At 27.5% G+C, this 27,535-nt stretch overlaps 1 protein-coding gene across 2 annotated transcripts in view; it reads left to right on the plus strand.

Moving 5' to 3' along the window:
* The window catches only part of LOC101236232 (hemicentin-1), a 91,876-nt gene that overhangs the window by 58,045 nt on the left and 6,296 nt on the right, over positions 1 to 27,535 (plus strand). For both annotated transcript variants that reach the window (XM_065788978.1, XM_065788979.1), the window contains 10 exons: positions 5,891 to 6,193; positions 13,616 to 13,939; positions 14,023 to 14,328; positions 17,761 to 18,087; positions 18,266 to 18,565; positions 18,686 to 18,852; positions 19,040 to 19,124; positions 19,292 to 19,534; positions 21,994 to 22,137; positions 22,449 to 22,469. In XM_065788978.1, the coding sequence (XP_065645050.1) occupies positions 5,891 to 6,193; positions 13,616 to 13,939; positions 14,023 to 14,328; positions 17,761 to 18,087; positions 18,266 to 18,565; positions 18,686 to 18,852; positions 19,040 to 19,124; positions 19,292 to 19,534; positions 21,994 to 22,137; positions 22,449 to 22,469 (2,220 nt within the window). The remainder of the gene's footprint in view (positions 1 to 5,890; positions 6,194 to 13,615; positions 13,940 to 14,022; positions 14,329 to 17,760; positions 18,088 to 18,265; positions 18,566 to 18,685; positions 18,853 to 19,039; positions 19,125 to 19,291; positions 19,535 to 21,993; positions 22,138 to 22,448; positions 22,470 to 27,535) is intronic.

Genomic DNA, 27,535 nt, shown 5'->3' on the forward strand with positions numbered 1-27,535 from the left:
TTGATGTCTTTCTCTGATGATTCTTCATCTTTCTCTGATGATTCTTCATCTTTCTCTGATGATTCTTCATCTTTCTCTGATGATTCTTCATCTTTCTCTGATGATTCTTCATCTTTCTCTGATGATTCTTCATCTTTCTCTGATGATTCTTCATCTTTCTCTGATGATTCTTCATCAAAAATTTCTTTTTTTTCTTTTTTAGTCTCTAAGCCTCTTTGCACTATGATAAAAAATTCTTAAAAATGGCATATTCTCTAAAATTTTTAAAGTAGCATCTATTATAAGAATATATGCTAATATGTATATTAAAAGTAATTTATAATAAATGTTCTTTACTAGATTTCTCTAAATATCAACTTATTTTTATTAATGATTTGAGTTATCAACCTATTTTTATTAATGATTTAAAGTATCAACCTATTTTTATTATAGACGTAAAAACTACTCTAAATTTACAACCATTTTGCAAGTTTAGAACAAATTTGCAATTGGTCAACAAATCACTTAAAAAAGTTATTTATAATCTTAAATATCTTTTTCAATGGTCAAACTTTCCAACACCAAACTTTTTCAATGGTCAAATTTTCCAACACCAAATTTATTCAAAAAACAAGCTTTTGTTCTAATAAACTTTCAAACACCTAGTATGGAAATTCCATTAGGTATCAAAGTAATAATTTGTACAACAAACAACCTCTTGATCTAAAGTTCCTTAATTCAACCTATAGCCTTAATTTCAAGCTTTTTAGTCACTTGTTAAAAAAATATAATTAAATATTTCTACAGTTAATAGTTCTAATTTCTTTTAATATTTTATGAATTTGTAACCTTTTAGTTTTGTATTTCATTATTATTTAGAAATTATTTATCAATTTCTATTTCCTCACGCTCTAGGGATAGGGGGTTAGTGGTTTTGTGAAAACTCATACCGGATTCATTATTAAAGAGTAACCATGTTGTGACAAAGGGGGAGAGGGTCAAAAATGGTCAAAAGTTGCATGACAATTTATAGTGTGTGTGTATACATACATACATACATACACACATACATACATACATACATACATACATACATACATACATACATACATACATACATACATACATACATACATACATACATACATACACACATACATACATACATTTCAGTGGACTTATATAGAAATTCTTAGTGGTTCACTGTAATTTTGCTCATCTGTTACTTAGTGGAGCATTAGTGGCAGCTGGAAAAGCGACTTGCTGATGGCTAATAACTATATCATATGATGGAACAAAGCGTCTGCCAGATCAGGGAAAACAGGGAAACGTTGGGAATTCAGATATCTGCAAAAAAATTAGGGGATTATCAGGGAAATTAGGTTAAATTTTAGAAAAATCCGGGAGAAATCAGGGAAAATGGCTCTTCATCAGACTTACATAACTTAAATAAGTTGTATATGGTACACGTAATATAAAAGTTCATTTGGCAGATAGTTTCATGAACTTCTCTTGATACATTTAATGTGGGTTGTATTATTGTTTATATTTTTGCAGTTGAAGAGCATTTTTCTAAACAAATCTTGGTCAATTTTTGTGAAGTTGACTTTGGGTAACTTTAAATTAAATCAGGGAAAACATGTAGAAGATCAGGGAAAAGTCAGTGAAATCCACCTTAAAATATTGGCAGACACCCTGTGGAAAGTTATTGACTGGCCATTTACAGCAGATGCCACCAATGGCCCTTTAAGTAACCAATTAGCAAAACTCCAAGAAAGTGGTGAAAATACCAATATATGTCCACTGCAAATCTACAACATAAATTTTTGCTGGATTGCTATTTATTGTTTTTATTGTGAAAACACTAAAAACAAGTATGCCACCTACAAGCAAATTGTTTTCAGTCTTCGTTTGTCGTTGAACAAACACATGTTATAAGTACAATAAACTAAAAACAAAGTTTGGTGTTACTTCTTTAAATAATGCTGAAGCAAAAATTTAAAAATTTACCATTAAAAACTTGAATTTGTAAATAAGTTTTTTTTTTTTGAAATTTGCACCAAAAATAGAAAAGAAATTAGTAGGAAAAAGGTAGAAAAGAGAATTAACATTGCAAGTAATTCCAAGAGCAAAATATTAAACCATTACGATTGACTACCAAATAGATTTCAACATTTTAATAAGAGGTTTTCATCTATATTTACAAAAAACTTTGGCACCTGCTAGTGTGATGATTTAAGTATGTTGGAGAAAGCTCTTTTATTTCTTATCATTGTTTTTTTAATATATAAATAGCTCTCTGAATCAGACATCTACAAAAAGTTAGTTAAAAAAAGAGCACTTCTCAAAGAGATCTTGGACACACAGCTTTATAGTAAGAATTTAAGAAATGAGTCATACTTTTTAATATGTACTGTTTAAGTTTAAATACACGAAGAAGAGTTTTTTGCATGCAGCTTTATAAATCTTTACCTAATCAGAAGTTATATTGATTTGAGATTTGCAGTTAATGACAACTAGTCATTATATAAGTTTTATAAATATTTTTGTCGCACTCTATGTAGCAATGACTTCTTTGAAGAAAGTAAATATTAACAAAATCAAGTTGTTTATGATGTTGAGTCATATAATTTAAAAACCTAAAGGCTGTACAATTTTTATTCTGCACAAGGATGTAGTAGTAGACTAGCGGTAAAATACTTAACTCACAATCAAGAGGTTTGAGGTTTAAATCCGCCCTATCTACCTTATCCCCTTTTATTTATTGCATTAATACTTTATTAAATTTAAATCAATTTCCGTGTACTATAGTTGGCACAGCTAGAGTAGTTATTGACTTATAGTTGTTATAGATTGTTAAAGAATTTTAGTTTTTTAGGAATTTAGGAAAGTTTTCAAGAAATTAAAAATGAAAATAACTAATAAAATAATGATTAAAATAAAAAATATTTTTAAGTAAAATAAAAGTACAAGTTAAAAAAAAATTGAATTAAATTTAAAAAAAGAAAATTTTAATTTCTAAAGAAAATAAAAAAGATTTTCACAACTAATTGTACAATGTGTTATGGGAAAGTTAAAGAGTTAAAATGTTACTGGCCAGACATGTATAAGTACATTAAAGCTTTTAAATATAATTTTCCTGAGAAAATTGAACGTTAATTATGCTATATGAAAAATAATTTAATTACTAAGAGCAGAAAATTGTTTACAATATAATTTGTTAATTTTAAACAAACATATTTACAATGTTTTTATTTTATTTTTTAGATATTTTTTACATAGAATTAAATATTTTTTAAACGTTTTTTTCAATCTTTTTGTTACTTTCTTTATTGTTAGTTTTCAAGTATAGATAGTTTCACCTATTTTTTTAAGTTAGTTTGTTTTTAAATTTAAGTTTTTAGATCAATTTGTTATTTAATTTGTGCTTTTGATGAAAATCAAAACCTGTTATATAAGTTAAAATAATAATTAAAAATCAAAAACTACAAAAATAACATCAAAAAGCAACAAAGTTTAAAAAACTACTATTTAACCAACATTAACACTTATCTGAACCATATACATCAAGTTTGACATTAGTGAGTCTCGCCAACGTATCAAATTAAAATCTCAACATCTTAACATGTCCATTAATAAATTGTATGAAACATCTTCCATTTAGGTCTTCCAATAGGCCTGCCTAAAAATTGGCCTAGTCCTGGAAGAGGCAAGGCTGTTTAACTACCAAAAAAGAAAAAGACTATTATGATCTGCCATCTTGCTTCAACTTTTTTTTCTTAATTATCTTTGCTTCCAAAAATGCTGCAAGCAACCACTATTAGAGTTACTGGAAGAGAAAAGATTTATAGAGTTTATAGAGCAATATAACGAATGACAGAAGACTTGAAAGATTGCAAATTATATGAATCAGGAAAGCAATATGAAGGAAGCGAATTCCTAAGCACTGATGTTCGAGGAATAAAAACTAGACCAATAAGAGTTTTTGGAGCACTTAGGAACAGTCACAGGATGAGACTTAATTGACTGATGAGTAAAATGAGAATGAGTTTTAGTAGATGGCAAAAGAGACGCTCAATAGAGCAGTACCTATTATAGTATTTGTAGAAAAGAGAAAGAGATGCAGCATTATGACCATGTAATAGTGGTTGGAGGTTGGTCCAGCTGTTTACAATACGTTTTTGCACCTTGTCTAAACGAGAAAGAGCATTATTTGAACATCCACCCAAGATGTGGCAACAGTATTCCATACAAGGATAGATTTGAGATTTATAGAGATAAAGAATAGAATTAATTGTCAAAATACTACTCAAAAAGTAGCTGCTCTCAAAAAAACCAATACCAATCTGCAAGTTCAAGTTGCTAACTGCTAACCGTTGGCAGATCATCCATCTACACCACATTCATTAACCGTTTATAAAGTCATTTACCTTGCAATTAGTCAAAACTGGGTCAGCCACTAACAGTGTTATCATAAATACAGTGAATATAAAACCAGGCTTCAACAATTAAAAGCTGAGAGAGCCACCATAACCTGGCTTCCTAATGCCGCCAATACCAATGCTCCCGCGGTTGATCAATTGGTGAAGGATATTTTAAAATATGTACACTACTGTGCTTCTTTCAAAGTTGTAGGATGCATTCCAGGCACCAATTCTAACAAAACTAACAAAAACACAATTTATCAACTGGAAAAAGGCACAGCAAGACAACTGCGTTGAAGTTAGCAAAAATGTGAATGCCATTAGCTTGGAAAAGAACCAGTTTATTAATTGCTAAAAAAGCACTTTCTGCACCCCAAACCAATAAGGTAACATCCAACACATGACTGTTTTTCCACAATCAATAACTCATCTTCACCTACTTCTCAAAGTATTGTTTTCAAACCATCACTAAATTGCTTCTACATTAATGTAACATCTCTACACCCCAATAAACTCACCAAAGTTGCCCTGGCAACGTCCTCTACGACTACAGCATCATTTTTACCTCTGAAACCTGGTTTGATGAATCCTCAGCACCTTCTCTACCCAACTACAACATTTACAGAAATGATCACTCTGTTTGTGGAGGAGGCGTAGCCATTTATGTTAAGAGCAATATTACCACTAACAAAGTTGGCCATTCTCAACTACACAACAATTTTTAAATCAAAATCTGATCTAAACTGATCTGGCTCTAATTAAAAATCCTACTAGAACCTCTATTAATCATCTGCCTCTATCACCCACCTACCAACAGTGCCTCGGTCTCTGGCGATATAGTGAAAACTACTGTTGGAACTAGGCTGTGGTCAACAAAAAATTCAATGATTCAATAATCACCTGTGATTTCAATTTCCCAGATGTCAAATGGCATGATGACTGGATCAATACCACTGGTGCCGAAACTAGTTTAAGCATAAAATTTTATGAAATCCTATTTGACCTACATCTAAACCTGCACGTTATTAATTTCACTTTTATTCAAGCTAACAGTTTGTTCAAAAACATGTTAGACCTTATAATTAGTAAAGCTTATGGAACTAGGTGTTGTCTAACTACCTAAATAGCAATATAGTTTACAATATAAGAATGTTGTAAATTAAGAAAAAGTTGATTGAGTTGATTAGTTAAATTGATTAGAAAAAATGTTTTTTAATCCCTTAATTTTTTTGCATTCTATCCCCAACATAGACTTAGATCCCCAATTTTTCAGGTCACATGAATAAATATGTTTAAATGTGTGACAGTTTTATTTGCTTTTAAATTTGTGAATATAGTAATTTATAACATGTATAGTTTCTGATTGTTTATTAAGTAAGCAATAAAAAATTCTCCCCAATATTTAATTTTAAAATCGCTATATTTTATTTGTTCAATAAGTTCACTTTAAGTTTATTTTTCATTTAAATGCATATTTTAATTTTCAGATATGCCAGTAATAACAGCTCAGATGAATCCTGCAGTTTACGTCAATCTTGGGACAGGTTTATCATTATCATGCACTGTAAATAGCATTGAACAATCAAATTTTTATTGGTTCAAAAATGGAAAGCTTATTTTAAACAACATAGATGGGAGTCAAATAGTGGAAACAAAAGTTGGTAACAGTATTGTTTCTTCTTATCTGACAATCAATCCTATTTTAATTGATGATTCAAATGTAGTCTTCATGTGTCAAGCAAACAACAGTTTGGGAATGGATAGTAGAAGCACTCTTGTTAGTGTATATTGTATGTTTTTTAATGCTTAATAAACTTTCTATAATAAAATAAACATTTTTTATACATATATTATATTCTGATTTATAAGTTTTTATCTAGTAGTATGGCCTAGCAACAAGATATATAGTTATGTTATAATTTATAAAGAAAGAAAAAAAAATTATAAATAAAAAAGCATTTAATAATTAATTTTGATTGATAAATAACTCTATTATTCTTTTAAATATTTTTTAAATAGGAGAATATTTTGACATCTCCAATTATTGTCAAATCAGTCTACTTTTTGTTATTAGCAAGGTCTTTGATCAACAAATTTCTCACATCCTGTCTTGAGTCAAATAACTTACTGTCAGACAATCAATACGGTTTTCGATCCTCTCGCTCTACGGCTGACTTGCTAACTGCTGTGACTGAAAGATTTTATTGCGCATTAGATGGAGAAGGAGAGGCTAGGGCTATTGTTCTTGACATATCTAAGACTTTCAACAAAGTTTGGCATGCTGGTCTTCTCCATAAGCTTGTTTCATATGGTGTATCTGGGAAAGATTTTGAGATGACCAAATCATTTCTTTCTAACCGCTTTATTAGAGTCATCCTCAAAGGCCAATACTATTCTTCATTTCCAGTAACTACTGGGGTACCTTAAGATTCTATCCTTCGTCCTGTTTTATTTCTTATCTACATTAATGATCTTCCAGGAAATTTACTGCAAACAACTATTGCAATACTAACATTCCTATATTAATGAATGGCAACCCTCAAACTAAGTCCTCTTCTTTATGTCTTCTTGGATTACTGTTTATTACTGACCTTTCATAAAAACAATATATACAAATCGATTGCTAAAAATAGCATAAGGTTGCTCCTCTTTATCGTGCTTGATAATTACTTACTCCTGATTCCACTCTCAACCTGCACAAATCTCTTATTCATCCTTGTATGGAATAGCGTTGTCATATTTGAGCTGGTTTTTCTAATGATGCTCTTTCTCTTTTAGACAAGGTTCAAAAATGCATTGTTGATATAGTTGGACCACTTTTCCATTGTCGTAAAGTTGCATCTCTTTTTCTTTTCTACAAATACTATCTTGGTTGCTGCCCAAAGGAGCTATCATCTAAATACCTAGTTCTCATTCTTGCTTGACTTGTCATTCAGCAAAGTCTCATTCAATTGTTGTATCTGTCCCTGCATGCTCTAAAAACTTTTATTTGTCTAGTTTTTTTCTTTTGGAACTCTCTCCCAACTTTATGTTTTCCTGACTCATACAACCTGCAACTTTTCAAGCCTTCTGTCAATCGTTTCCTTGTTCCATAACTATTATTTTTTATCTAATAACTAGTAATCTATTGAATGCTACTGCTGACAATGCAAATAATTTTTGTAGACAACTTCATCACGACTATTTAGATGTTTTGATGATTTAAATATTTCAGAAATGCGCTATACAATGAAACACTAAGGTAAACTTCAGCTTCAAAATAAAACTTACTGAAACTCAAATTCCAAACTTATCTTTTGAAACATTTTATTAACATTATTCAAATCGTTTTTACAAGTTACTCGTAATGACTATTTAATAAATGAATAAATGTTATTTAAATTATTGAAAAGTAAACAGTAGTTTAAAAAATTAAAAATTATCTTAAAATTAAATATATATTTAAAAAAGTAAAATTTATTGAAAAGTAAAAAGTTTTTAAATTAATTTAAATTGATTTGATTAAAAGATTTTTTCCAAAAAGATGCAAAAAATTTCAAAAAAAAGTCTTTTTAAAATACTATTTCAAAATAGAAACAAAAACAAAAATAAAGCAATTAAATCATTCTGTTGCAATGGGAAGATTTAATTTAACTTATTCATAGTTTAAAGTAACTTTAAAAAAATTATCTTTAAGATTTTTAAAAAGACATGGAAAAACAGTGTTTAATGTTTAAATGTATCATAAGAAAAATACATGCCTACATAAAAAAATTTTTAAAAATTTTTTTAAATTAACAAAAAATTTTGAAAATTATTTTTTTAATTTACATAAATTGCCTTTTTTTTTAAACAATGGTTTTAATTAGGTTTGTATTTAATTCAAAGCCTTCGCGTAAAATAAAAATTTTAGAAAAAATAAATGATTAAAAGTTATTCATAACGTAATGATTTTTTTAATTGCATTTAAATTGTCAAAACATCAAAACAGCCATGGCTAAATCTTAAAGAAAAATAGTTATAAGTGTGGTCAGCTACAGCGTGGGATTGCACGCAATTCCTATCCAAGCCTGTAACTCCCACCTTAATAGTGTTTGCTTGCAGCCTTGTTGGGGGTGAATCAGAATAAAAAGTATGTATATATATTTTTTAAATACATGTTTTAAAGATAAAAGTTCAATTCATTTAATACATTTGAATAAATTTAAAAATTGTTGAGCGATTACACTCAAGGATTTCATTAAGTTTAATGTCTTATTTTAACTTTTTTCCATTTATTTTATTATATTTTGTTGCAAATTTAATCTATTATATTTTGTTGCAAAACAGAATGTTTTGTATCCAATTTTTAAACATTCTTATAACACCTCTCATATTGATAATAGTCAAAATCAGTGTTCGATGTCATAATATATTCATTTTCTTCATCAACATTCTCTTCACCAAAATCTAAAATTTAATCATAGTACTGATCTTCGGTGATTTCTTCTTCTGTTTCTTCTTTTTACCATGCACCAAATCTTCAATATCATTGAACACTTGAATGGAAATATAAATTTTTGGTATATAAAAACAAAACATCATAACTAAATACAGTATATGCTTTAGCAAAGTTCATTTAAAACATAAAGGCCATAATTTTTCATTATAGCTGGGGCTTTCATTTTTTATGAAAGTCCCTTAACTTAGTTTAAACTGAATGTTTAATTGTTTCTGCATTTACCTGCATAATTATTTCTGTCAAAACCACAACATTTTATTTCATTGTATTTGCATCTATTCCGAGCACATGTTTTCATAACTTAAAATAGTACAATCTCTCTATTTGTCCACTCTAATTGCAAATTTATGTTCTATTTTTTTAATTTTTAAAAATTTTCTAAAACTTCAATACATTTTTCTATTTGTTGGACGTATTTTATATCCTTTTTGTTGGACATAACTAGCAATAGATATCAATATGTAATATTCGTAGCTTCAATTGAGTAATCATAGCAGTTGTTGAACTTTTCCATCATATGTGTTGCACTTATCACGCATGATTCCATCAACTTTTTTTTTTCTCCCTTCTGCAAAACTTTCATAGGTCAGATTTTGTTGCTAAGATTAAAAATACTGTAGATGAAATGATGTAAGAAATTTTAATTTTTAACTTAAATTATGCAACTAAGAATATTTTATGCATAGATTATAAATAAATTTTGCAACTAAAAATGTTTTCTTTTTTTAAACTATTTATTTCAAATAAATAGAATTTTTGGAACAATTTGAAGTATTGATAATGAAGTAAGTTCTTAAATTTACATTTTAGTCAACTCAAATAACCAAGCCAGTTTTATTTTTATTTATATTTTATTTACATAGTTAAATGGTTTAGTTAAGATTCGCTCTTTTCTGTAGTTTTTCATATGCCTGAGCACTTGGTTTATGATAAACAACATCTGACAGAGGTTAACATTAACATGTGATATTAAATTATCATTTTTAAAAGTGCAGCTTTAGTAGATATGATCACAATCGCTAAATTAAAAAACAATTTTAACATGTTAGTTTATGATTTTAAATAGCAATCCAAATTTTTTTCAATTTTATTAAATTTATACACTAATTTTTTATTACCTTTATTTTTGTTTTTTTTTACTTTATTTTATTATTTATTACTTTTGTTTTACAAATGTGTTTGCTATATTTATTAACTTGAGTAAAAAAATTGGTAAATGATTAAATTGATTGAAAAAGTTCTATGACAACTATGATTCATCAAGTTGTAAAATCTTACTCGACCAACGTATTGAACATGAATAAAAAACTTACCAAAACTTTCAAAAGGTAATTTGTTTCTGATAAAAGCTGTCCATACCAAAGATGGATAAAAAAGTAATGAATTAAGTACTTTTTTTCATTTTAAACAGTGGTGAAAGATTAAATTTATGACTAGTGGAGAAATCTTGCTAAAAAACTTTATTTCAAATTATTGTTCTGAAATTTTTTTTTTAATTTGAAAAAATTATTTTTGAACTTAATTATTTGAAGCAACAATTTATTTGCAATCATTTGAAGCAACAATTTATTTGCAATCATTTGAAGCAACAATTTATTTGCAATCATTTGAAGCAACACTTTATTTCCAATCATTTGAAGCAACAATTTATTTGCAATCATTTGAAGCAACAATTTATTTGCAATCATTTGAAGCAACAATTTATTTGCAATCATTTGAAGCAACAATTTATTTGCAATCATTTGAAGCAGCAATTTATTTGCAATCATTTGAAGCAACACAGTATTATCTTTACTCTCAGCTGAATTTTAATTTCTGTTTTAATGTTAATTTAGATTTCTTTATCGGGTTTAAAACTAAATATTCAAACAAAAAAATATTTAAGTTAACACCTTATTTTTAAGTTTTAATGTTTGAGTTCTCTCTTTAGAGCTTTGAGTTTATTAGTATAAATTTTTTTTCCCACCACCTATTACATACTGTCCTATTTTTTTTTTGCCTTTTTTTTTTGAAATTTAGCAACTTAGCTTTTCAATTTTAAAACTTATCCCAAATATATTGAATCCTTCCCTACCAATTGTAGTAAGAAAGTTGTCCTCTACTGACAGCACTCTTCTTCATATCTTGTAATTTCAGAGGTTTCTCAAGATTCTATCTTTGGCCCTATACTCTTTTTTTTTAATTTACATTACCGATCTCCTAGAAATTCTCACATCTAAGGTGGCTTGTTCGCTGATGATACTACCATTTATTATTGTCTTGGTAAGAAGCCAACACTCTCTTATTGCTTAGAGGGAGCATTTGAGCTTAAAAAGAATCTCACTTCCGCTACAGCATAGGGCTGTCAGTGGTTGGTAAACTTTAACTCAGATAAAACTCAATTTTTTTCAGCTAATCGTTATTGTAACAATCCAGATCTTCCTATATTTATGAATGGTAATGTACGTGATGAGTCATCTTTCAATGAGTAATCTTTCGATGAGTCACCCTTCATCTTCTAAGATTAACTCTTACTTCCGATCTTTCTTGGAAACCGTATATCAAATTCAGTGCAAAATTAGCATCTGCTAAGGTTGCATCCTTTCAATCCTGCTTGCCACTTTCTTAATCAGGGTTCTATTTTTTATCTCTATAAATCTTAAATCTATCTTTGTATGGAATATTATTGCAATATCTTTTTTTCCTCAAACATTATTTCTTTGGAATTCGCTCTCTTTGTCTTGTTTTCCTGATTCATACTATTTGCAATCTTTTAAGTCTGTTAATCGTTATCTTACTCTATAAATTTCATCTTTTTTCCTCCAGTTACTTCCAACTCTAACAGTGGTTGCTTGCAGCCTTGTTATTAGTGAAGATGTTGAAAAAAAAGTCATAGAAGAATAAAAAAATAATCAAGTTATCAACTTAACTTGTCTATATAAATAAATTGTCACTAAACCAGAATATACTTTAGATGAGAACCAGAATATACAGTGCAAAAAATGAATAAAATAGAGTATACAGAAAACAAATAAAATGAATAAATGAATAAAAAAAGAATATACAGTGCAGTGCAAAATCCTCACCAAAGATCTTGCATATGAATAAATGATTATTTGTAAATTATTCCAACGCCTAATATTTTACTTGAATAATTTTTCATTTGCAGTAGTGTGGTCCATTTTGTTAATTAACTTGAAAATTTTAGAAAAATAATTGTGCATAATTAAAACCTTTTTTTCAATTTTGTTCAAAAAAAAATTAATGATGTGTTGTATTGATGATGATATTTGTAATGATGGTTTTATTGCTGCAATTCTGAGTAACCTCAAATATTCAATTTGGCTTACTTTCCAATTGTTTTATGAGATCATCAAAAGATATGTTCTTCCAAACAAATTCAATTGCTTTTTTCTATTCTTAAACATTTGAATATTGATTCCCTTTTTCATAAACACGTCTTACCTTTTATACATTTTAAATGGGACTTAAATCAGGTGAGAGTACTGATCATTCCAATAATTGAATTTCCTTACGGGTGAACCATAAAATATTTGACTTAGCTCTAATGAATTGGATCATTATCTTGCTTGAACCATTAAATATATGACTAGCAATAATGAATGGGATTATTATCTTGCTTGAAAATAAAATTTTAGTTACCTCATTTTTTTGAAATATCATTGAAATGATTATCCAACAAATTTCTATATTCTTCACCATTTTGTTTAGTAGTAATAAAACCAATTGCCCTTTTTCTAAAGTAATTGAATTGCACCCTAAATTAAATTAAATTAAATTGCACCCTATTTTAAATTGCACCCTATTAAAATTAAATTGCACCCTAAATTATTACTCCTCAATCTCCCATAGTTTTTCTTTTTTGAAAACATTTTTTTCTTTTAAAATAAACATGGTTTTAAAGTAGTAAGAAAACCCATCTGGACTATAATGGTTGAATTGTTTTCATCAGACATTTTTTAACCATTTTTTTCAGAGTCATGTGGTCCTTGGTCCATTAAAGGCAAATGCATTTGCCTACTTTAGTTAGTACTGAAAATGTGCATTTTTTTTTTGCATGTCTGAGAAAGCCTAACTTGTTAATTGCACGGTTCACTGTCCTTTTAAGCATTTCAACCTGCTCTTGCATTCAACCTTCAACCATTGTCACATCGTCGTAATTTTCTCTTTTCTATAAATACCATAATGGATACTACTCTAAAGAGCTAGTGTCTCTTGTATCATCTACTAATTTTTTAATTCATACTCGTGTAACACCTCATTCAAATAAGTCTCATTCTTTTACTTTGACTGTTCCTAAGTGCTCCACATATTCTTATTTGTCTAGTTTTTTTTCTTCGAACATCAGTTCTTTGGAATTCGCTTCCTTTATTTTGTTTTCCTGATTCATATAATTTGCATTCTTTTAAGTTGTCTGTTAATGATTACCTTGCTCTATAAACTTCATCTTTTCGCTTCTATTAACTTCCAGCTTTAATAGTGGTTGCTTGCAGCCTTGTTGTAAGTAGAGATGAAAAAAAACCTAAATTTAATTTTATTTTGATTCAAAAAATTATTTACAATTTGAATTTTTAATCTTTCAAAGGTGCTTTCAAAGCTTCTATACAGGTCAGGTTATCTGCACTATACTGTAGTTTATAAAAACTAGAAAATACTTGTAGAATATTTCATTTTTATACATTTTTAACTTTTGTTAAAATTTTAATTTAAGTGTTGTTTATTTTTTTAATAGATGGCCCAAAAATTATAAAGTTTCCAGATCCTTTAATTGTAATCAGGGAACATACTTTCTACTCAATAAATTGCATAGCACAAGCAAACCCAAAACCTACCATTGTTTGGTTCAAAAATGGTGACTTGATAGTATTTAATGTAACTTCCTTCAAGTTGTTTGAAACTATTATTACCTCAAACAATATTGTCACAGTTATAAACAGCACTATAGCATTCATTGATGTGAAAAGAGAGAATTTCGGAAACTGGACTTGTCAAGCCAGTAACAATATTGTTAATAGTTACAGTGTTGATGCACAAACAACTAAAATCACAGTCACATGTAAGCTTTATTTTTGAATTTTGCACAATTTTCTTTTAGCTTAAGCTTTTTTTAAAAAATTATGAAGTTTTTGTTTTGTTTAGATCCTCCAGTTTTTGAGTTTTTATCACCAAATCCAACTATTGTCAATGTCTCAAGTAATGTTATTTTGTTATGTCGTGTGAAGGCTTCACCAAAACCATATGTTTGGTGGCAGACACCATCTGGTATTCTACCTGACCAAAGATATACCACTACAATATTATATGCAGCTGATCAGTCTGAATTTGGATCTACTACTGCTGAACTAACCATCTTGAGCATAAAAAATAAGGAATATGGCCAATATACCTGCATGGCAAATAATACAATTGTTTCAACCTCTATCTCTGTAAAACTGGTTGTTCAATGTAAGTTGTAATGTAAAGTTTTTTGAAAGGATTGTAATGATATAATTTAGAATAAAATCAAAATTTTTATTTTTTATTTTTTTAAGCGCTTGGTTTAATATCAAGTTTTTAAATTAAATTATTATTATATAAAGTTAAATTATTGTTACATAAAGTTAAACTATTGTTATATAAAGTTAAATTACTGTTATATAAAGTTAAATTATTGTTATATAAAGTTAAATTATTGTTATATAAAGTTAAATTATTGTTATATAAAGTTAAATTATTGTTGTATAAAGTTAAATTGTTGTTATATAAAGTTAAATTATTGTTATATAAAGTTAAATTATTGTTACTTAAAATTAAATTATTATTATATAAGTCATCACATTAATGCAGTACAATCTCTCTAATTTAAATCTCTTTAATTGAGAAATCTCCATAGTTTGATTAAATGTAAAGTCACTAGTCACAGTAAAATGTCAACTTTCTATAATTTGTTTTTATTGATTTCTCTAATTTGAACTTTAAATTTTTTCCATAAAGTTAAAGTAAGGGACATTGTGCTGTATTATGTAATAATTCTGGTATAATTTAAATAAAAGGTAATTTTTTTTTAATTTTTTCTAGTGCATAAATTAATATCAAGTTTTTAAACTACTATTATATAAATATACAATTTTAAAACCTTATAAGTATATGTATAATATATAAATATATATAGCATTATTATAAATAATTTATTATTTGAATTTATCCATAGTTATTAAAATTTATAAAAGTGGAAAATAAAGTTTATTGTTACATTTCCTAGCAGCATATGTCATATCCTTCAGCTATTAGCTATATATCCTTCTTATAATACAGGTTCCACCCTGAAGCAACTCTACTCTAAATTAGAATAAATTTGAAATGTGATGTATTTTAATTAAAACTTTTTTATTTGCTTTTTTTTTTAATATCCCTGTAATGGTTTCAGATGGAGCCACTACAGTCAAGGATGGTGAGTCAAGGAGGGTTGCCTTTTTTTTTAAACTTGTTTGCAGCTCTCTTTCTTTCATCTCAAAACTCCAAAACAAACCTTGTTAAACAAGATGGCTGCACAGAGAAACAAATTGAAAGTCTGCTGCATAGAAGTTTAAAGGCTGATGCAAATAAAGTGTAAACTTTCTCACTAAACAAGTTTAGAGAGAACTTTACATTTCAAGTTCTTCAATATCATTGGAGAACTTGACCATATCGTTGGACCAAGATTATTTCTTATACTTATGATTTAAAATCATTGAGGTATGTAAGGAATCACATAACTAATGATGTTGGGAATAAGATTGGATAAAGCTGTGAAAAGTTGGGTTTTTTTTCCCATTTTGTTAATATTTTTAAATAAGTTGTGTTTGTGTACTTTTAATTAGACTGTGTTGAGGTGGCGATGAGAGGTGAAAATATATCAAATGAGGTGTGGTAAGGATATACCATATGAAGTGTGATGAGGATATATCAATTGAGTTTGAGGCAGAAGATGTTTGAACATGTTCTCCAGTTTTTTTTCTGAATTATATATAATTATAAACATTTTTAATTACTTTATTTTAAAAATTATAAAAATATTTCGGCATACTCTTCTTAATCAACGAGGTTTACACTTCTTCATCTACAGTATACTCCTCTTCATTTACAAGGCTAACTTAAATTCTGAGGCTGGTAGTTCTGAGAGCGGCTGGTAGTAAGGTTTGCAAACTCTTTTGTAGCTCTCCATCGGAAAGTTTTATCAACAATTCTATCAACAGTTGTATAATACTAGCATTAACAAAACCAATGTTAGTGCAATTTTACTTGGCACCATAAGCTTATTGCTTATAGTGTCAAATCTGTTTATGCTTTATAATTATATTAATTATTATTGTTGATTTGGTGACTTTAATGCTAAATTCTTAATGACTTGATCCTAGTCATTTAGTACTTGACACTGTTGGCATTAAAGCTCAAAGCATTTCTCTATCCGTTAATCACTTTTGTCTTTTTTCTGGAGCTGCTATTTACAATTAAGTTAGTGTACTACTATGTATAATTAATTATACATAAAAATACTCAAAGGCTAACGCTTGTTCTTCTGAGATTACTTGTAAATCTTGTATTTTATTTAAAAAGTAAGGTTTTAGAGACGTGAAATCTCTTATACATTAACCCGATCTAATTACCTTCATAGCTAAAGTTTCTCACTTAAACTCTTCAACATGTTAAAGGCTTTCAATAAAGTCTTTTTCATAAAGTTTCTTCAAAAGGAAATTGTTGCCTAGTTTATCTGGTAAAGTATGGAAAATGGAAGTATTAAAATGTTTCTTGTTAAATTATACTCTCCTTTATTTCTAGTAACTTATGGGATACCACAGAATCCACTTTTGGTTATGTGTTATTTTTTATCTATATTGATGATTTTTCTGATATTTTACCTCCTTAGTGGCTCTATTTGGTGATGATACAATCTAATCTTAATAAAAAATCATTGCTTTTTGATTCTGAGGAGCAGGAAGCCAGATTATTTTATTGTGACAGCTTAGAGCATGCATTAACTGTTGAACTTTAACCCAAACAAAACCCAGCGTTTTGCTTATAGTTATCACACTTTGTTGATGTTTTTATATTTCTGATTGGCAACACTGTGTCCTCTACTTAACATCTTCTTGAATTTGCAGAAACCACATCCACATTAGAAACCACACCAACATCCACATCCACTAAAATAAACATTCACATCCACTAAGTTTTCTACTTTACATTTGTTATTTCTACTTTACATTATTTTTCATTACTTTTCATGGAAATCGCATATCCAAAATCGCATATAATTTTATATATTCTATATCTATAGGATTTTTTCCAAACAAAGTTTACTCTTGACAAGCATTTTCAAATTTCTTTTTTGAATGAATGAGCACTTTAATTTTATTGATAGCAGTATCAATTAGTTTTTCATGTCAAAGTGTTAAGCTTGGCTAGAAATATAATAATAAAATAATACAATCACAAAAAAAGTTAATACAACTTTGTTTTAATAAGTATTAAGTATTTGGTAAATTTTTGAAAATCATTTTGTTTTTATTCAAAATTAAAATATTTTTTTCTTATTTCCTTAGTTTTGGTTGTTTTGAAATGATTCATTCACTTGTGACTTAAGGTGTTTTGAAATGACTCGTTCACTTGTGACTTAAGGTGTTTTGAAATGACTCGTTCACTTGTGACTTATGGTGTTTTAAAAGGACTCATTCACTTGTGACTTATGGTCTTTTTAAATGACTCCTTCTTTTTTGACCTGCTAAAAAGATAATTTAAGACTTGTTGTAAAAGACAAAAAAGTTCAAAATCTATTTTAAAAAGTATTTTAAAGTTGACTAATAATTTGCTTGTTTTTTTTTTTTTGTTGTTGTTATCTTTTTAATCTAACTTATTTAGATTCGCCTACAGCAATTTCAGATTTTCAAATTCCTTTACAAACCTACCCAGAGTTTTCTATTAAGTTCATTCAAGTTGTTGTTGATTCTAATCCTCCTGCAATTGTGGAATGGTTTATATCGCGTGATAATGGTACCTCATATGTAAAATTGACTAGAAATATTCAGACAACCCAATTAAACATTGTTCTTGATTTTGAATATAAAGTTCAAAGTCAGTTTTATTTTCCATCTGGTAGCTTGCTAAGAACAGACCAAGCATTTTACAAAGTAAAAATATCTCACATATTTGGAGTAACAGAGTTGCTGACTTGGCTTGTTGTATATTGTAAGTGCTCTTAATTATGGTTTTAGCCTCAATTATGCTTGATTTTTTGGCTTTGTTTTTAATTATCTATCACTATATTGTTAAAACAGTGTGTTGCTATATTTGCTTGTTGATTATTGAATAATATGTAAATAGAATATTTCTTTGGAAATTTATTTAAATAATAAAATATTCTTAGGGACACCTCAGATTGAAACACAAATTGCTAATTCACAAACAATCATGCTTAATCAAAAGGTTTCTTTCATATGTCGTTTTTACAGTAACCCAATGAGTCAAATCAATTGGTTCAAAGATAATGTTCTTGTTACCGATGTTGGTTATTTGACAACGCCACTGAAAGTTAATTTATCAATGACATTAAGTGAGAGCACATTTACATTATTGAATGTATTAAAAAGTGACAGAGCTAATTATTCATGTAATGCAACCAATACTGTTGGTTCAGCAACAATGTGGCATTACTTAGATGTGCTTTGTAAGTTGAGATTTGTAAATTAATCATTTAGTGTTTGATGGTGATCATGACGATTATGTTTGTGGTGAATATGATCATGATGATTATGGTCATGATAAAGAATTCATTTTTTTCTTTTAGATCCGCCAAAGTTAATAGCTACATCTTCTACGATTTTTGTGAATTTAGGAAGCGATTTTTCTCTTAGCTGTGAAGCAGATGCAAATCCTCCAGTCAATCAATACAATTGGAAAAGGATGAATGAATCGTTTGATTTTAACAAAGAAATTTATGTAACAAATGCACAAGTTAGTAAACTTTTTTTTAATTTTCTTCGATTTAATATTGTTTTATTATTTTGAATTAAAACCATATTTATATTTAACATTGTTTATAATGGTATATATTTACAACTCTTTCATCGGCTATATGATATATATTTATAACTGTATCATTTACTATATTATACATATTTATATTTTTATTATTTAATAGAAAAATACTGATGGTAATTATTCATGTGTGCCAGAAAATAGCATTGGATATGCTGACACAGTGTTTTATTCAGTTTTTATAATTAGTAAGCTGTATTATCCTATTGATTTAATAGCCTTTTCTTTTTTCATTTTTTTTTTTTTTCTTTGCATTTTTTTTTTTTCTCTTTATGTTTTTTTGCAGTTTTAAATGTATATAAATTTAATGTTTAACGTTTTAAAAAAATTTAAAGTTTTATAATAATATGCTTAGTTCCACCAAAATTTACTTTACCGGCAACATGTGTGAAATTCACTAATACTTACAGTTGTTACTGCCAAGGCGATGGTTTTCCTACTCCAGATGCATACTGGACAAGATATCAAAGTGACGAAATTATTATCAATGGAACATCTTTGAATGTTACTTCAAGTCCATCAAATGATGGGACATATGTTTGTCACTTGAAGTTGTTTAACTACGAAATAACAACATATTTTCAAATTGCTGATTTTAGTAAGTGCAGAAGTTGGATTTTTTCTTTCTCATATATATATATATATATATATATATATATATATATATATATATATATATATATATATATATATATATATATATATATATATATATATATCATATATATATATATATATATATATATATATACATATATATATATATATATATATATATATATATATATATATATATATATATATATATATATATATATATATATATATATATATTTATATATATATATATATATTTATATATATATATATATATATATATTTATATATATATATATATTTATATATATATATATATATATATATTTATATATATGACTAATTAATTGTAAGCCTAATTAATTAGTTATAAGTAACAGGACTAATTTATTGTAAGCTATTTGGAGTAGGATTTTCTTTTGATATTTTTTTATGTTTAATTTCTCATTATGTAGTCAATTTTCACAAGGTCTCTAGTACAAGAAACATCCTCACACCATCACAGACCCACCTTATTGTTTCAATGTTAAAACTACTTACCTTGAATCCATTTTTTCTTTTGATGTTTTTCTTATATTGGCACCTCTTTGGTTACTGAAAACATTTTTCAACTTATACTTTTGCCCACTCCAACTTTTTTGCTTGTTTGCTTGTCTAAACAGAGGTTTCAATGCAGCAACACAACCAAAAAGGTGTTTTGTTGTATTTACAGATGTTGCCTTTGAATGGGTTCTCTTTCAGTATCTTGAACGGACTTTTGGAACATTTTTTGAAATTTTGTAACTTTCTTTGTGGATTGTATTATTATTATTTTGTTATTTCTTTAGAACGCTTTGTAATAGTTAAATTTTGCTTTCTAAAAAAATTATTTATCAATAGTTGAAATTTATTTAAAATGAATTTTTAATCCAATTCTACACCTAATCTTCACTATACCAAGTTATAACTTATGTAAACTAAATGAATATAGATTAAAATCATATTTAAGATATTTAAATATTTGGAATACTTATAGTTTTTAAATGATATGCATGTTAAAAGTGATGTTAATAAACCAATGTTGACAGCGGACAATACCAACGTAAAATTAGCATTTCATTAAGAATGCATGTTCATCATTTTGTTTAAACTTGCTCTAGAATCTTATATATTTCAATAGATTTATATCTATTGAAATAGATTTATAGCCTATAAATATATTTCAATATATTTACAAGAATATATATTTAAAATCATATCTTGTCAGGAAACTTTTAGCCAGCTCCAAAATAATTTTCTACCTCACAGGGGTATTTTCTTGTCAAGTTTAACTTTGGTTCACCAAACACCAAAGTTTACGTATTTCAAGTTAAAGTCACTACTTACTATTCTTTAGTCTGCTAAAACAATTTACAAAAATGTTATTTTTCTTACACACGCTTTTTCACACTCATAACAACTTTGTGTTTATTTATTAAAAAAATTTATGAAAAAATTTTGGAATAACATAATTATAACAATATTGCAATAATACAAAAAAAAAAAATATTTTTATAGTTTTATTTCTTCATTAAATTGTCAAAAATTTAATTGACACAAAATAAAACACACACACACACACAAAAAACAACAAAAGGAAACATGAGAGCTATATTTGTATCCAGGAAGTATAACAATATTGCATGGAATATTTATGTTATTCAGTTCTAAAAATTGATGCAATTATCTACAACGGGTAGAAATAAAAATATTTGTTTAAAATCTATATTTAATTGCAGTTTCAACAAAAAACAACATGCTATATATGTAAGTAAATGTATATACATACATACATACTTACATACATACATACATACATACATACATACATACATACATACATACATACATACATACATACATACATACATACATACATTGTATTCTTTATTTTGTTCTTCATTGTGTTCTTCATTGTATTCTTCATTGTTTTCTTCATTGTGTTTCTTATTGTGTTGTTCATTGTGTACTTACTGTATACCTATGGCTGTGTTTTTCAATTTTCGAGCTCTAACTCAGATTCTTTTTCAGAAAATAAATAATAACGAGGGAAGCATACATTTTTTGCTGTAGTAGATCTGACAAGTCCTCCCTATCCCCAAACCTAAACTCTTAATGTATGTACTAAATCCTGTCAATGATGACATTGATTACACTTCATACACACCTAATCATACTGTATTAGGTATATATCAAATTAAATTCTACTGTAGAATTTAATATGCTTGGTACTAATGTGCTCTGTGCACTTTTGCGTAATCTATTATTAGTATTATTTTCTTAAAAAATTATGCTTTGTTGACAATTATGTTAGTTATGTAATGAATTATGTATTAATTATGTAATAAATTATGTAACAATTATGTAATGTTAAAATAAGCAATGTAATGTTGATAATTTACATTAAGTTTTACAAAAATATTTAAAAAATAATAATTTCAGCACCAATTTATGGCGTTTGGAGCCAGTGGAGTGCCTGTAATGCCACGTGTCGCAAAGGTATTTCAATACGCAATAGAGTATGTATTTTGCTACCTTGTACTGACCAACTTGTAGAAACAGAAGTTTGCTTAGGAAAATGTCCAGGTAATAATTTGACTATCTAAACTATATCTATTCAAAAAATTCTCTATTGTGTTGTTTTTTTAACATATTTCTGCAAATGATTAGATCACTTCTCACTCCAGACATTTAAAATGTTTTTTTTTTCTATTTGGATTTGAGAATGCTAGTTTATAATTGTTGTCATTTGCATATTGTAGAAAAATTCAAAAATTTAGTGAGGTAAAAATAGCTTTAAAACTTTGTTTTTGGTGCTGTTTTGTTTTTGATGTTTTCATGGACTTTCTGGATTATTATGATTTATTTCTAATTTTATTTTTTATTTTTATTTTTAGCTCCACAAACAGCAGATAGTAGTAAGTTTTTAATTAGTTTTAACATTTTTTAGTTACTTGTGTTTTTTTAAGGTAATTAAAAAATTTTTTTTGTTGAGACCTAGTTTCTATTATATTTAGGTAGCAAAAAAACATAATTATGTCTTAACATAGTATTTCTCAAAAATTATATTTGCATAAAATTGAAAATAAAAACATTGGTTTTTAAATTTTCAAAACATTATGGTTTTAATAAACTTTTATGCTTTATTTGGTTGTGCGAAAAATTTAAAAACATTGCAATTAAAAAGTTATTACCTACAACAACAAAAACAGCAAAAAGCAATATATTTACAAGAAATATAGATGTTTTACATAAGCATGTTATAAGTTACACAAAATATATGTACAGTCTTCATTCTGGATGGTTTACTCTCATATAGCCTGGCTAAATTGAGGAGAGTGACCATGAACAAAACAAAAGATATGTGTTTGTTAATTAAAATTATGTTTTGCTTTTATAAGTGTTTATTTGATGTGGTACTGGTGTAGTGGTGGAGGGTTTGCTTTATAAATTTTCGAGTTCAATCCCCACCATGTTCCTTGTAGTACTGTGCCAATTTTTCTCTCTGCACAACAATCTTGTTCGTCAAGGTTCGTGCTTCAGAGTTAAAGAATCAAGAGAGAGTTGTAACCACATTAAAAAAATTTTATTTTCAAAGTAGCCATCTTAACTGAATTAAAACTTTCAAAGTAGGCTTCTTAACTAACTAGAAACCATTATAAAAAGGTTTTGTCTAACGCCAAAGCTTGCTATTCTCAGGTCAAAAAGTCTTGTATTATATCACAAAAATTAGGCTTTTGTGACTTCTGCAGAATTTTTAACAGTATCAATAATAAGGGCAAATCTGTTATTCTACCTCTCTTGTACGGTTCAGACTTTGTTACTTCACCTAAAGACAAAGCTGAGTTGTTTGATAAGAACTTTTCATTAATATCATCCCTTGATTCCACTAGCTGCATTCTACCTGATATAGCTGTTAAACAGGCTGATCCATTGCTTGACATTTGTATCACTCCAGCTTCTGTATCTAAAGTGATTTCCTGCTTAGACTCTTTTACAGCTTGTGGTAGGACAACATACCTGTTTAAGTTTTGCAGAAATGTTCTCCGGAGCTGTCATCTTTACTTTCAAAACTTTAACAAAAATTTAACAAGTGCTTATCAGAGTCTTGTTTTTCAGCCTGCTGGAAAGCGGCATCTGTTATCCCTTTTTTCAAAAATTCTGGAGAGCAATCTGACTCGTTTAACTACCTTCCCATTAGTCATCTTTCTATCATAAGCAAGTTTTTGAATCTTTAATTAACAAACACTTAATCTCTCATCTTGAACCTAATAACTTACTTTCTGATCATCAATATGGATTTCAATCTTCTCGTTCTACAGCTGATTTGCTAACAGTAATTACCGATAGGTTTTATTGTGCATTAGATAAAAGTAGAGAGGTTAAGGCTATCGCTCTTGACATTTCTAAAGCTGTTGATAATGTTTGACATGCTGGTCTTTTCCATAAGCTTTCTTTTTACAGCGTTTCTGGTAACATCTTTAAGATTATTGAATCCTTCCTTTCCGATTGTTGTATAAAAGTTGTCCTCGATGGACAGTACTCTTGTTCATATCCTGTAACTTCAGGGGTTACTCAAGGTTCAATCATTGGTCCTATACTCTTTTTAATTTACATTAACGATCTTTCAGATATTCTCACATCTAAAGTGGCATTGTTCACTGATGATACTACCATTTATTCTTGTCATGATAAGAAGCCAACACTCTCTGATTGCTTGGAGGGGGCATTTGAGCTTGAAAAGGATCTCACTTCTGCTACAGCATGGGGCTCACAGTAGCTGGTGAACTTTAATTCATATAAAAAGCTAATTTTTTTTAGCCAATTGTTATCACAATAATTTAGATCTTCCTATATTTATGAGCGGAAATGTACTCGATGAGTCATCCACTCTTCATCTTTTAGGATTAACTCATACTTCCCATCTTTCTTGGAAACCATATATCAAATCTGTTGTAAAATTAGCATCTGCTAAGGTTGCGTCTCTTTATCGAGCTCGACACTTTCTTACTTCAGATTCTATTATCTATCTCTATAAATCTCAAATCCATCCTTGTATGGAATACTGTTACCATATCTGGGGTGGATTTTCTAATGATGCCCTTTCCTTTTTAGACAAGTTGCAAAAATGCATTGTAAACATAGTTGAACCTGCTCTTATACCCAACCTCTAACATTATCATATCGTCGTAATGTTGCTTCTCTTTCTCTTTTCTACAAATATTTAAATTCTACAAATATAATTACTATATAATACAAATATTTAAATTCTATAAATATAATTACTATATAATATATTACTATATTATATATTACTATAATATTATAAATACTATAATGGGCACTGCTCTAAAGAGTTAACATCTCTTGTGCCATCTTCTAAAATTCATTCTCGTGTTACTTGTCATTCAAATAAATCTTATCCTTTTTCTGTGACTGTTCCTAAGTGCTCCAAAATCTCTTATTTGTCTTGTTTTTTTCCTCAAACATCAGTTCTTTGGAGTTCATTTCCTTCATCTTGCTTTCCTGATTCATATAATTTGCAATCTTCTAAGTCCAAAAAAAAAACTGTACAAAGATGAATAACTAAATTTAATAAGGTTTTTATATAAAAACTTCATCTAAGGCTTTAAAATATAAAGCTTTTTTAGATATAAATGTTTTTTGAGATACTGATCTAATCTTTTGTGACTGTCATTTGGCTAGTGTAATTTTTGTCTCTCCTTTGATTTTTATTTTGGTAAATATTTGCTTGGTACTCTATGAGATCAAATTAAAATGTTACTTTATCAAACATGACCAACCATATTTGGGTAAACAATACAAAATTGGTAAAATTATTAGAATAGTAATAAAAAATAATAAAATTTAATTTAAAAAATATACAAATTTAAAAAAAAAATTATATTTAGAAATTAGTATTGTTTTTATATTTTAATCTACATTTATTGTTATTTTATAAAGACAACCATTTCATTGATTTAGTGAAATGTTTAATTAAATATTCACATTATTGCTTATTGGTGCTCTAAAGACATAATTCCTGTAGTTTTTTCCCAAGAATCTTAGCACTTTAAAGTTCTCTCCTCTCATAATGTTATTCTGATTTGTATAGCTTACAACTTTTTATGTCTTTCTTTTTTTTTTTTTTGCTTTGTATCTGATTTTCTTAAAAGAAAATGTGCAATATATTTGTCTGAAATTTTAAGATTAAAGAAAATAGTTGTTTTAAGTGCAAAAATAAAGAGTTACATAAAAAAGCAAATAAGTTCAAGAAACTTTATTTAAAAAGCTCTAAAGATATTTATACTTTGCATTCACAAGTTATTAAGTGTGTTGGTAAGCAAAGTGTTTTGAGTTGCATTTCGAAAACTGATAGTGAGTGCAACTTTTTTACTGATGTATTATAAAATCAATTCAAGCTTATTATTTTCAAATGGCAAAAGACCAATATATATGCTATTCATATAAGATTTTATTCATAAAAAATGCATAACTTTTTGTTTTTTTGTTGTTTTATTTGTTTGTTTGTTTTTTGCTTTGTTGCTGATTTTCTTTTTGTAACTTATATCTTATAGTGGCAGCTTGAATTCTTATTAGGAGTTAATTTGTATTTTAATATAGAGTTTTAGACCAAGACCAATTCTAGTATTATTCTGGTATTACAAACACCAGAATAACAGTAGAATTGCATTTTTCTGTTTGTTGCTCAAGATGTATTTTTCTTGCAAATATCTTATTGTATTGGTAGAATACTGGATTTTTAGTATTGGTAGAATACTGGATTTTTAAGCAAGAGATGCAGAGTTTTAACTCCAATACATTAATTTTGAATTTCTATGATTTTTCGAATATTTATGATTTGAATGATACCAGAGTTTTTCAGCCAATAAACCTTTAAGGAGCTAACCTAGTTGCAGAAGACACAGTATTTGGAAAGGTTTAACAAACTGAGAAAACGGCTCTTCGTGTTAAAAGAGAATATGCAAACCGCTCTAAGTTGTTTTTTTCTTTATTAACTTCTGTTGAATAAAAAGTAGCTTTTGCACAAAAGTTGCACTGTTTATAAAACTCACTCAGAATTTTAAAACAGTTTACAATAAAGCTGTGCTTGAGGGAGGATAAATTCTAAAAAATTGTGTATTAAATTTGGTTGCAACCCAATCTTTTTAGCAATATATATTTGAAAGCGTTCATTAATTGAAACATATTTGAAAACATCACTATTTAAGTTTGTAATACTTTAAGTTAGGTATATCTTAGTAGGTTAGGCCAGTAGTAAATTCAGTATATCTGTATTATCTTTTTTAGGCTCAGTAAGCTGCATTTAATTTAGATATAAATATTCATTCTAAAATGGTGCAGGTGTTTCCTCAAAGTACAGCTTGCTGTATGCTTCGATCAGATTTTCATTCAATTTGAAATGAATGAAAATCTGATCAAATCTTTTACTTTAAAAAAATCTTTTAAAATGAATCAAATCTTTTACTTTATAAAAATCTAAAATTATTTATTTTATATACTCTATATATATATATATATATATAGAGTATATAAAATATTCAAAAAATAATACCCTTAGATGAAAGTTACAAAATATTCAAAAAATAATACCCTTAGATGAAAGTTACAAAATATCCAAAAAATAATTTGGTCTATTAGACCAATAAATAGGATAGATGTTGCTTTTTTGTAAATCATAAAGACAAAGTTTTTTGTGTATGTGACGTTACTTTGTGGCAAAAAGCTAGAAAAAACTAGAAATAAAATTTTCTTTAAATTTTTTAGGAAAGTTTTTATTAAAAATATATAGAATATATTTTTATGGGATATAGTCTAATATAAAACTATATATAGTAATTACTATGTTATTTCTTTAAAATTATTTATTTATTACTATTGTAATAAATGCAAACTCTTATTCATGAAATCATCTGTAACAGTTTTGTATCTTTTTGTGCAGTTGTATGCACCATAATTTAGA

Source organism: Hydra vulgaris, chromosome 01 (assembly GCF_038396675.1).
Source record: "Hydra vulgaris chromosome 01, alternate assembly HydraT2T_AEP".
Lineage (NCBI taxonomy): Eukaryota > Metazoa > Cnidaria > Hydrozoa > Anthoathecata > Hydridae > Hydra > Hydra vulgaris.